The sequence below is a fragment of the Castor canadensis genome, chromosome 3, assembly GCF_047511655.1.
Source record: "Castor canadensis chromosome 3, mCasCan1.hap1v2, whole genome shotgun sequence".
Taxonomy (NCBI): Eukaryota; Metazoa; Chordata; class Mammalia; order Rodentia; family Castoridae; genus Castor; species Castor canadensis.
In genome coordinates, this window is record NC_133388.1 from 34282837 (window position 1) to 34295788 (window position 12952).

The 12952-nt window shown below is 41.6% G+C and overlaps 1 protein-coding gene across 15 annotated transcripts in view; it reads right to left on the minus strand.

Moving 5' to 3' along the window:
• Window positions 1-12952, minus strand: part of Rgs6 (regulator of G protein signaling 6) — a 562790-nt gene that overhangs the window by 62706 nt on the left and 487132 nt on the right. For 13 of the 15 annotated variants that reach the window (XM_074067626.1, XM_074067630.1, XM_074067627.1 and 10 more), the window contains one exon: window positions 2534-2644. The exons of the other annotated variants lie outside the window; for them this stretch is intronic. In XM_074067626.1, the coding sequence (XP_073923727.1) occupies window positions 2534-2644 (111 nt within the window). The remainder of the gene's footprint in view (window positions 1-2533; window positions 2645-12952) is intronic. 15 annotated transcript variants of the gene reach the window in all.

The following is a 12952-nucleotide window of genomic DNA, read 5'->3' on the forward strand; positions in this document are numbered from 1 at the left end:
CTTTTTCTTTTTGGCAGTACTGGGGTTTGAACTCAGGGCCTGGTGCTTGCCAGACAAGTACTCTACCACTTAATCCACATTCCAGTCCTTGACATTTTGAATTAAAACACTTAAAAATAACTATGACTATAATAGAAACTATAGTTTAAAAACGGACCAATACAAAATTTGACTTAGTAAAGCAAAAGTCAGGGAAGGGAAAAAGAAACAAAAAGAAAGAAGGAAACTTAGCAATCATAAAATATCAGGAAACAGATAAATATAAGTAAACTTATATAAGTAAGTAAACTTTATATAAGATAAATATAGTAAACTTTTCTATTCCAATATCCAAAGCAAAACATGTCTCTAAAAAATGGGCAAAGAACACAAGAACCAGCAAGTCACAAAAGAATGAGCACCTAATAACCATGTGAAAAGACTCTAAAGTACATTAATTAAAAAAAATAGAAACTAAACTGAGATTCGTTTTAGCCTGTGAGCTTTGTAAAGTTGAAAAGCTTCTGAATGCTTGGGCTGGCAAGGCTGTGGGGAAAGGGCACTCTGAAACCAAGGGCATGAACAACTGTGCTGTGTTTTTGCTCAAGAGAAATCTGGGCCCATGAGCTACAATTAAAACAGGCTATCATTCCTAGCAATTCTACTTCTAGAAAACTATACTGAAAAATAACTGGACCTGTGTAAGGAATGTTTCTTGAATCTTTGTGTTATAAAAAAAAGAGTCATGACTTAAATATTTATGACCCACAGGTTGGTTAAATACATTTTACTTCCCTCATGCCAGGGATATTATGGAGATAACAAAAGTATGGCTCTAAATCTGTTTATGTGGAAAGATTGTCATGCTAACTAAAAAAACATTGGACTATATCTATATTTGCATATATATACATTTATGCATACCTATATATAATGAACCCAATTATGCTGAAAAGTTGTATATTTTATATGCATAAGAATCTAAAGAGACACTTAATCAGAAGTTCCCAAACTTTCTGAGTTCACGGCCCCCTTAGTATCTCAGGAGCTTTGGTACTCTTGGGCCAAAAGAAATACCTAACACTTTTATCAAGATCAGGACCAATCAACTTAATATTCAGTTATGTCTTAGCAACTTATTGCCATGTGAAATACACATAAACTGAAAGAAAAATAATTTTTAAATTTCATTTATAAGTGGCTCCAGGGTGCACCTATTGGGCACTGCACGTTTTCTCAAACTTTAAAATCAGATTGGACTCTCTGGTTTTCCTATTCCTAGTCCTAGTCCTTGTTCATTTTTGCATAGTATTCACTTTTTATCCTAGCAATTGCTCTGAAAACCTACACGTGCAAAGATGGAACTTCACAGAAAAGGAAGAGGTGTGCTCTGATGTGGACACTGGCCTACCCCAAGCCATAGTTCACACAGTATTTGACACACATGTCAGACATGTCCTTCAGCAATTCACACTCCCTTGTGCTAACACTAGGAGCTACTTGCAGTTCTCTGGGGTACCCTGGTGCAGTTTGGGAACCAGATTATCAGAATATTCAAAGGTTCTTCCTGGAAGATAAGAGTAGGTTGGGGGAAGAGGGGGGTTTCTTCTTCTTCTTTATGCACATCTACAGTTTTTTTTTTTTTTGGTGGTACTGGGGCTTGAACTCAGGGCCTCATGCTTGCTCAAACACTTGAGTCACTCTACCAGCCCTTATGCACATCTAGATGGCGTGAATTTTTTACAGCAAGCATCTATGACTTTTGTTAGTGTTTATAAGGCTTTTCCATTTCAGGGAAAGATGCCAAAAAGAAAGGGAATGTGAGAGTGACAGCTAATGAAAAAAGAAAGAAGTGGTCCACCTGATTGTAGACCACATGAAGCTGTCTGTGTGGCTTTTTCTGTAATTGTGAAAGGTCCCTGTATCCCTCTGGGCTTCGGTTTCTCTGCTATTAAGTCACTACACGTGCCTCCTTCCCAGGGCATGGCTACTGGATGATGGAATCACTGCTGCCAAGTGCTCCAGAAGAGCAGAGGGATGAAAACCACAGCTTTGGTGCTCTTTTCTCAGGTTCCAATCCCAGTGCTGCTGTGGACTGGCTGTGTGACCCTTGGGCAAGTTCATTAACTATGCTGTGCCTCAGTTTCCTCATCTGCTCCATGGTAAGAAGAATAAGCTTTACTTGCTGAGGGGCTTCAATGGAAGGCACTTCCTGTGTGGTGTGGCCAGTACAGAGAAAGTACTGGTAAGCGGTGTTGTTACTGTCTAATATGAAGACAATAAATTGGGCCACAGATTCTTCCCTTCCAGCACTCAGAACTAAGAAATGGTGAGACTGTCCCAGGTGTCAGGCTGTACAAAGGGTCAGAGAGAGTCAGAGGGCAGTCACAAAGGACCCACATTCAAATATAAGGAGGTAGAAACCATGACCAAGAGACTAGAGGTAACTTCAAGGGTTTCTGTCAAATGAAGACACAGAATAAGGTAATCTCCTGACCTCATGGATTCCTGTTTACATCCCTCCCACTCCCAAACCGTAAAACAGTTTTGTTACCTCATCTCTATGTCCCATAGAGTGATGTCATCGCTGATCCAAGGGTTAGATGGTTCTGCTGGCGTAATGAAAGGATCGTATTCCACGTACTGTTCCGTGTAAGCAATTAAACTGCGGGGGGGGGGGGTGGGGGAAGCAGAGCAAAAGTGCCACTAATTTCCTGGAAAAACTTTAACTCTTTCACACAGATACAATAGCAGTTTTCCTAGAGTTGAAAATTAAATGAAAAAATATTCCCACCCCATTTCTGACAAATCAAACTCTTCTCATCCGTCCTTGTCCCCTTCTTGTTATGAAATATGTCAGTTTTCATTTGTTGCAGTCTTAGTAGACATATGCATTTTATGTGGGTTTTTTTGCCAGGTAGTGTTTTACCGGAGCCTTGGTGCATCTCTTCCTGTTGATGCCAGCCTTGCTGATACGCTACTCCAAACCTGCTTGTGTGCCACCCTGCTATGAAGACTAGGGATCTCAGAGGAGACACCACCGTTCCACCAGATGCCTAGCATTCCCCGCTGGCTGACTTCCTTATTGTAAAGGCTTTGAAATCCTAGCAAGCCACAAGGAGTTCATGTACATGTTATTCCAAAAAGTAACTTAGTTTTTTCTAGTTATAATTATATTCAAATAGATCTGAATAGATAATACACACCTGAAGACAGTCAAAACAACCGCATGGCACTTGATTATACTTTTATGTGCAAAAAAGCAAAAGCAATGGCTTTCCTCATATCTTTTCACAGAAACAGGTTTCTTTACCTGCATGTTTCTAAATTGCATACTGTTGTAGCTGCTCTTGACCTGCTGATTTAAGGTAAGGCTTTACTTTCTACTCACTGGCCCCCAAGGCCCCATTCCCTGCTCTCCAGAGAAAGTCCAAATAAATTCATTGAATAGTTTTTGTTAAATCAATGGCCAGTTGTCCTCATTACTCAACCAGATAAAATTATATACTGTTTAGTTTAGAAGCATGCTATTTTTTCAAGTGTTTTAACACCCCTGTTAAAGCGTCTAGTAATTTCTCCCTTCATCTTAAACATACTGCATAATTGATCGGTTCTATCTGTTTTCTCCTGGTAGTTCTTTCCCCACAGCTTTTAGTTGTCTTGCTCCTGTCTGGATCACATGCTCTCTAGGCCTCATGCAAAATCCTCGCCCTGGGACTTTCATCCTTTCTGTGTTGAGCCATGTTTCCTGGATTCCATGTCTGGCTCTTGGTTTTACTCTTTGGTTGTGTTGAAACACATCCTTCAGCAGTTTTCTAACAAAGTATGCATGAGAGCTAATTATTTTCAGTCTTTGTAAGTCAAAAATGCTTTTATTTTTATCTCCATATTTGACTGATAGTACTGGTCCTAGATTGTTAGGTTAAAAATCATTTTCCTTCAGAATTTTGAAGGCATTACTGAACTTTTTGGCACCAGTACGGTTATTGAGAACTTGGGATCCATTTTGACTCTTAGTTTTTTGTTTGTTTTTTTTCTCTCTGTCAACTCAGAACCTTCTCTTTATTGCCATAGTGCTCTGAAATTTCATGATGGCAACTTGCTTGTTGTTTTTCATTCACTGTGCTGGGCTCAATATGTAATAAATGAAAAAAATTTTTCCAGAAATTTTATATTATTTCTTTGCTAGCCTCATATCCTTCTTTCCTCTGTTTTCTTGCTTTGCAATTATTTTTAGTTAAATATTGGGATATATATCTTGAATTGTAAGTCTAATTTTCTCTCCTATTTTTCATCTGCTTGTCTTTTAGTTTGACTATCTTTTGACCTATTTATTTAGATTTATATTTGGGCTGACACTCTTACTGTTCAGAGTATCAAGTTTCTTGTATAGATAAAATAGCTTTTCTTCTTTTTGTGGTACTAAGGTTTGAACTCAGGGCCTCATGCTTGCTAGGCAGGCACTCTACCACTTGAGCCACTCTGCCAGCCCTTTTTTGTGTTGGGTATTTTTGACATAGGGTCTCTTTTTTGAGATATTTGCCTGGGCAGCCTCGAAGTGCGATCCTCCTGATCTCTGCTTCCTGAGAGCTCAGAAAACAGGCATGAATCACTGGCGTCCAGCTATGAAATAACTTCTTACATCTCACTGGATACTTACTATGTATTTTTATTGTAAATTTCTTGTTCATTGCATTGTTTTGAGTTCCTCCAAGTTCCTTTTTTTCTGTTTTTTTTTTTAGGTAAAAATGATGCTCTTTCACACTATGACTTTCCTTGAATATCTGAAAAGTCTTTGGACATCCATTTGTGCTTAAGAGTGAAGTACTGGAACTTCCTTAGCGGGTCAGTGTGTGTGTGGACAGAGCTTGTCAACTGGTTTGTGGTTGGATTGTGGTGTCAGTCTTTTCTCTAGGGCGCAAACGAGGAATCTGGAGCTTTTTTTCTGGGAACATCTATTTTTCTCTAAGCAGGGGTCAGCAAGTTTTTTCTTTAAGGTCTAGGTAGTTAATATTTTAGGATTTATGGGCCACATAGTATCTGTTGCAATTACTCTGCTTTTCTTTGTGGCAGAAGTATAGACTATTCACAAATGAATGTGTATGTGACTGTGTTCCAATAAAACTTCACTTGCAAGAACAGAGAATGGAGTAGGTTTGGTGCACAGGTTGTAGTTTGACAGTCTCTTGCCTGCAAGTGTATATATCTGATTTCTGGAGACCTGACAGAGGGCAGGGGAGGGGCTCAGAACACAATACCCAAAAGTATGGCACCTTGGCATAATGAGCACTTTGAGTTAAAGGAGACTAAAGAACCTCAGTGCAAGGTCTTTCTGACCTCCTGCCTTCCTGTCTCCAACCCTTTTTCCTCCCCTGAAGTGAGTCATAGAAACCAGAATTCCTCTTCTCTAAGGCAGGTCGTACAGCCATAAGCCAAAGGAAGACATACAACCTAGAAAGGCCACCCATTCCCTTCTTCCCTGATGACTCTCATTCTGGAGGAATCCTGCCCTGTACCCAGGAGGAAGGAATGCTACATAGAGAGGCAAAGGAGAATCTGAACAGACAGGCCTTGCTGGTTTCTGTCCTTAGTCTTTTACCATCCAATCATACACATTTCACATGGCTGTCCATTCTTCACAAAACCTAAGCAGAAAAACAACTTTCCCTGGGTCTTTGGGTCTTCTTTCTTGAAGGCTCCATGTCATGTAGAACTTTGATTAAATACATTTGCTGTGCTTTTCTCTTGTTAACCCGTCTTTGTTATAGGAGTGTTGGCCTTGAGCCTTATGGGATGAGTGAGAAAAGGTATCACCCCTTTCCATCCTTGCTGGTCCCATAATTCAGCACATAGAGATTCCACTACTTCTCTTGTTTTCACCTGGCCCCTTATGATATCTGAGGTGCACAAGTTTTGCGGTTACGTGGCTCAGTTTCTCCAGAGATTAATCTGTGCATCTCTTATGGTGGTGGTGAATAGGGAGAGATTGTGTTCTAGATGGGTCAGAGATCGAGGGACCCAAAGTCTCCAGAGGCCAACTTGGCCCATTCTACTGCTGGCAGCCTCTTCCCTTGCTTTGTCATTCATGGCCCCACTGCCTTCAAGAGCCAGGGCCAGCTTCTGTTGGGTAAATGGGCTTACTCAGTTTAACATTTCTGCTCCCAGCACAGGCACACAATGATCTTCACTCTAGCTCCACATAATTTCTTTTTGATTAAATTTCAGGTTTCAGAAAGGTAGAAAATCGTCAGAGCTGGGCATGATGGTTCACACCTGTAATACCTGCATTCTGAAGGCTAAGGCAGAAGGATCATGAGTTCAAGGCCAGCCTGGGCCATGTTAGCAAGGCTGTGTCTCAAAAACAAACAAAAACAAGCCAAAACTCCAGACATTGTAAGAAACCACCTTTGTACTCACTGCCCAATTGAAAAAGTTTAACATTATAAATCAAGAAAAGGGGGCCTGTGGTTATGTTCTCCAATTCCATAGATTTTTCTATCTCAGAAAAATGAGACAGAAACCATTAGTCTGTTAATTTGTTGAGATTATAAGTTCATACCATTTTTATTCTTTGGGGTGGGGGAAGAGAGATGACAAACATGTCCACCATATTGTCTTGGTTGACTTTCAGGGTCAATTAGCTTAATAAAGAAACTGGAAAGACCTTCAGCAGAGGCTCCATCTCATTGCCACTGAGTGTGGGTCACAAGCAGCAGCACAGGTGATACCACTCCTGGGCATATATCCAAAGGAATGTGCTCCAGGATATGACAGAGCCACCTGCATGCCCATGTTTATTACAGCACTATTCACAATAGCCAAGCCTTGGAAACAGTCCAAATGGCCTATAACTGGTGAATGGATTAATAAAATGTGGTAATGTACACAATGGAGTTTTACCCAGCCATAAAGAAGAATGGAATTATGTTGCTGGCAGGTAAATGGATGGAACTGGAGAGCATGATGTTAAGCAAAATAAGTCAGGCTCAAAAACTACCCTTATAGATTAGACTTTGAACATATGATAAAAGCGAGAGCACAAAAGGGAGGGATGAGGATAGGTAAGACACCTAAAAAATTAGCTAGCATTTGTTGCCCTTAACTCAGAGAAACTAAAGCAGATACCTTAAAAGCAACTGAGGCCAATAGGAAAAGGGGACCAGGAACTAGAGAAAAGGTTAGATAAAAAAGAATTAACCTAGAAGGTAACACCCACGCACAGGAAATTAATGTGAGTCAACTCCCTGTATAGCTATCCTTATCTCAACCAGCAAAAACCCTTGTTCCTTCCTATTATTGCTTATACTCTCTCTTCAACAAAATTAGAAATAAGGGCAAAATAGTTTCTGCTGGGTATTGAGGGGGTGGGGGGGAGAGGGAGGGGGGGGAGTGGGTGGTAAGGGAGGGGGTGGGGGCAGGCGGGAGAAATGAACCAAGCCTTGTATGCACATATGAATAATAAAATAATAAAAAAAAAACAAAAAAAACTACCCTTATATGTGGAAGCTAGACCCATAAGATAAATGTACACATAAACACATGTATGATCATATATATATTTAGTGAGCAAGAGGACAATATTGTATTAGTGGGTCTGTTTGAGGGGACTATGGGAAAGAAATGTTAGGGAATGAAAAATATTGAAGCATCCCAGCTATATATAGATATAATATAACTTAATGTGCTGTAAGCTGTTGAATAATAGGGGAGCATGATGATAGTGAAAGAGTAAATAATGGGGGGGCTGATCTGACTAATGTACAATATCTACATGTCTGAAATGCCAAGGTGAGCCCTCCTTGGACTATCAATATCTACTTAAAAAAATGGACAGGAAGGTAAAACAGGTCTTTTCTGGGAGTGGTACCAGTGTGGGGGGGGGGGCGGGTTGCAAAAGAAAGGGTGAATATGGTAGATGTATTCTGTATTCGCTGCATTCATATATGAAAATAGAATAATGAAACCTATTGAAATTGTTCTAAGAAGGGGGGAGGGAGAAGAAGGAGAACTATGGATGGGCTAGTCTAACTAAGGCATATCGTAAGCCCACATGGAGCATCACAATGTATCCCCCTGTACAACTATTATGTGCTAATAAAAAAAAAAGCACAGGCATGCAGACACACAGACCCAAGCCAACAACTACTGAGTCAGAATCTGTATGTTAGTGAAATCCCCAGGTGACTCACATGCACATTAAAGTTTAGAAAAGAATCCCATACTTTATTCCTCAATTTTCTGAGGAGCTCAGGATATACAGTATTTTGTTCATCAAATCAAAATGAACAATTTTGATTTGCTAATTTGGGTTTTTAAAGAAGGATGAAAATTTCCTGTCACCCCAGAGCCTTCTTGCCATCCTAGGCATAGACCCTTATCCAGTGGGCTAGAAGGAGCAGTGGTCCGAGTTGGAAAGCCTTGGTTTTAGTGAGTCATTTAGCTGATCTTTATCAAGTTCATCCTATGTTATAGGATGGGTCTTGTTGAGTACTCAGGACCACTGTGACTAAACAATTGGTAGGCTCTTAAAAAGAATCTTTAAAATCCTCTACAAATATGAAAACCATGATTGAAACCACTATGCCCAGTGGAGGCCAATCCTCTGTCCTGTAAGCCTCCTTCAAGATACACATTTCTGCCAGGCAGGACTTCATTGGTAAGAGCTTTTCAGGCATAGTGTTCAGTAAAGGGGCCCTCAGGAAGAACCCTGGCAGGCAGGAGCAGGTTGCAAGCCAGTCCACAACAGGGAGCCACTCATTTGTCACCTGGGCTGATTTCATTCTTCCCGAAAGAGATGAGGTTTCACATTGTGCTATAACAAATACCACAAGTGTGGTGGCTTAAAATAGCAGAAGTTTGTCCTCAATTCTGGTGACTGTGACTCATTTGGGGATCGATAGCATTGTCAGAATCTGAGATGAGACATACAATTCATGGGCTCCCATCAGCCATGATACCTTTGTCCTGCCTTTGGCTATTACAATGACCTCAGCCTCAGTTGGGTTTGTATCTCAAATAAAAGGCCTCCAGTTGGCAGCCCAAAGCAAAAGCTAGGGCCTCTTTTAACTACTTAGTTACAAGTTATGGGGGAATTTTTATTTTATTTTATTTAAAAAAAAAACTAGAGACAGGTTTTTCTATAGTAGAACATAGGGATGGAAAAACCAAATTTCCTCCCCTTCATCCCCCATCCTTTCTCAGATTTCTGTGAGATAGGCTGGGGGTTTCATTGGATGCCCCTCTGTAGCTTGGTTTTAATTAGAACTTACACATGGCCATACTTACAGCCTGGGAAGGAGGGATCCAGATAGGCAGATCAGGCTCCAGGGATAGGTCCCCAGATGGAGTTCTGAATGAGCTCTGGGGCAAGGGGAGAGCATGGGAGGCTTGGGAAAGGCTGAGATGGGAAACTAGGGAGCTCTCAGGTATCCAGAACAGCTTGAGCCTTTCTCAACTGTTATCATAGTGACACTGGCTCTTCTGTCTCCCTCTTCTATCTTTTAAGGGTTATTGTGATGATTTTGGGTCCACCTGGTTAATCCAGAATGATCTCCCTATTTAAAAATCAACTGGTTAGCAAACTTGACTCTATCTACAGCCTTAATTCTCCTTGCCATGTAGCATAACCTACTCATAGGTTCTGGAGGTTTGGACATGGACATCTGTGAGGGGCCACAATTCTGCTTACTACAAGTGTCACTTGAGAGGAACTGGTGCAGAAGGTAAAAGATACAGTCCTGAGCAGGTGGGTATGGCAGTACACAAAAGGTGTACAAAGGCCTGCATGGATGTTTAGGAAATGGAAGCAACATGTATTGCTTCACTGTCATTGTCACATCCGGTGCAAATTAACTCAAGTGTTCAAAAATCTATGCTTCATCCTCTGCCCTGCTTGCCTTCACACTACATGGAAGACAGAAGACAGCAATGTACATTTTCTTGGAGGTTCCTATGGGTAACTCCAGTGGTTGATCTTCCCAGAGAGAGTTGGAGAGAGCATTTACTCCACAACTGGTGTGGCAAGGGGCTGAAAGGAGGGGAGACAATCCCTTGCACTGGGCAGAGGGAAGGTGGTCTCTTTTTTCTTTGTGCAGAAACAGTGTAAGGCATGAAGGCCAGGACTGCATGTCTTCTTCTTGCTCTTTGTCTTCCATGTGGGCTGCAAGGGCCTTGGGCTTGAGAGCTAGAGCTTCCAAGGGAGGGACACAGAGGACGGAAACAAAAGGTTGGCTACAGTTATGGAAACAGCCAAGATGCCCCCCCACTGACGAATGGATTAAGAAAATGTGGTATCTATACACAATGGAATTTTATGCAGCCATGAAGAAGAACGAAATGTTATCATTCGCTGGTAAATGGATGGAATTGGAGAACATCATTCTGAGTGAGGTTAGCCTGGCCCAAAAGACCAAAAATCGTATGTTCTCCCTTATATGTGGACATTAGATCAAGGGCAAACACAACAATGGGATTAGACTATGAGCACATGATAAAAGCGAGAGCACACAAGGGAGGGGTGAGGATAGGTAAGACACCTAAAAAACTAGCTAGCATTTGTTGCCCTTAACGCAGAGAAACTAAAGCAGATACCTTACATGCAACTGAGGCCAATAGGAAAAGGGGACCAGGAACTAGAGAAAAGGTTAGATCAAAAACAATTAACCTAGAAGGTAACACCCACGCACAGGAAATCAATGTGAGTCAATACCCTGTATAGCTATCCTTATCTCAGCCAGCAAAAACCCTTGTCCCTTCCTGTTATTGCTTATACTCTCTCTACAACAAAATTAGAAATAAGGGCAAAATAGTTTCTGCTGGGTATTGAGGGGGTGGGGGGGGGAGAGGGAGGGGGTGGAGTGGGTGGTAAGGGAGGGGGTGGGGGCAGGGGGGAGAAATGACCCAAGTATTGTATGCACATATGAATAATAAAAGAAAAAAAAAGAGCTCTTAAAAACAATGATAAAAAACAAAAACAAAAGGTTGGCTACACACCAACCTAAGCTTAATTAAGCTTAATTAACTAAGCTTAATGCAGAAATATCGAAAGGCTTTGGGGTTTGCTTCTAGGCTATCCAGTGTCATTTGTAGTGTGAAAGGAGAAGCAAAGAGCAACAGAATCATTTCCCAGGAATATGGTGAACAAACTTGGCTGTGCTGAGCTTATACTAGGTCTCTAAGAAATCTGAGAGAAGCGGGTAGGGATCCTGGGTGTTGAGAAGTCCTCCAAAATGGGTGAGCAGCATAGAGGTGCCACTGGGTTTCTGCCCTGTTCTACCCATCTCCTGGTAATTGCACCCTGTCATGTACACAGGGCTGCCACGGACCTATCTTTAAGCCCTGCTCCTGGCCATGGTTGATTTGTCCAGGAACCAGACATCTTCCCCAACCTAGGTCAATGTGTTCTCTCTCTGGCTTCAGCAGTGGAAGTAACACAGTCATAAATGACGGGGTCGTCTTGTTTCTTAGCACAAGTTTGTAGTGAAAGACACCGAGGCTGTGTGGAACGGGAGCAGGACCACAGCTAGAGAAGGAGACTCAGAAATGCTCAAGGTCCTCACTTCGCATTTCCTGAGCCTAGAGCTCAACTCTGCTGTCCCTCCCTGTGTTCTGGGAGCCAATATATACTCCTTTTTGCTGAACCACGTTGAAGTTGGTTATTTCGCTTGAAATCTAGCTAGTACGCTTGAGAAGAGGAGAAGGTGAAGACAAGTTCATGAAGGCAGCCCTTTGTAGCACTGAGCAGAGAGGCTCCCCATGCACCAAAACGTGTTCTTCCTGGTGGTGCACGGGCACAGAATTAACTGTCTGTTCAGGAGGCCCAAGACAAAGAATAGGCAGGCAGGCAATGAAGGAGGCAGCCATGGTCGATACTCAGTACTATGTGTGTTCAAAGTCAATACTAATGACCACAGAAAGACTTGGGGAAGGGCAGCAAAAGCAAACAGTGAAAACAAAACAGAGGTATATAAAGGGCTTTGCTGGGTGAGCAGTGCATAGCTGCACAAAGCAACAAGGGTCCACAGACAGATAGATGTGCACAGTACAAAAGCAGAACTAGGAGGCAATGGAAAAGAGAAAATAAATGTAAGAAATCTGGAGGAAGTCTGTTGGGAACAGTATTTCTCAGTGAATGCCTCTCAAATTCTTGTCCTTTTATCATGACTCCTACTGATCAGTATCTAATTTCCTTATTTTCAAAAAACAAGTTTATACTCCGTAAGAAGATACTAACCTAGCAATTTCTGGGACCTTGAACTGACTCTTGGGTGTAGGTACAGAGTTAACCGATCTGTCCACATACTCTTGCCTCATTTCCCTATAGTCAGTGGCAAAAATCTACCAGATGCTGTCAAGGGGACACTCTGTGGTCACTCAGACATTTGGTAGACAGTACTCAGCACCTACTGATGTCATTAAATAGCAAACAGCTCTGTGGATCACAGGAAGATGTTAGCACTGAGCTAACAGCAAAGTCAGTTTCTAACTACAGACACCAGTTACGGAGGTGAGGTGGTTATTCATTGGAAATTTTCCCAAGTTAGATTATAATCATGGTCTGTCTTTGATAAACTTGGAGAGGGAGGAAATATTGAAAGGGAGTCTAAGAATGTTTAGTTCGACCTCCTAAAAAATTTGGAAAAATGTTTTAGATTTCGTCCTGTCTTAACAACAACAATAAAAAAAAAAAAGACTGATAATTTTGTGACAAATTATGGGATGTGACAAAAAAGTGTAATAGGTGAGTTGGAGGAAGACGAGAAGCTGTCCAGCATGGGATGAACCGTATTGAGGAAGGAGTGCTGAGACCTCAGTGCGCACAGGTGAAATTTGGCTTGGCTCACAGAGCCAGTAGGGGACAAGGTGAGGAGACACTGACATTGGTAAGTGCCAGGGAAAAGGGACAGTGAGTGTGGCCTGCAGCGATGGAAACCACTATTGAAGGGAGAGTAAGACACAGACTCTAAAGCACTTT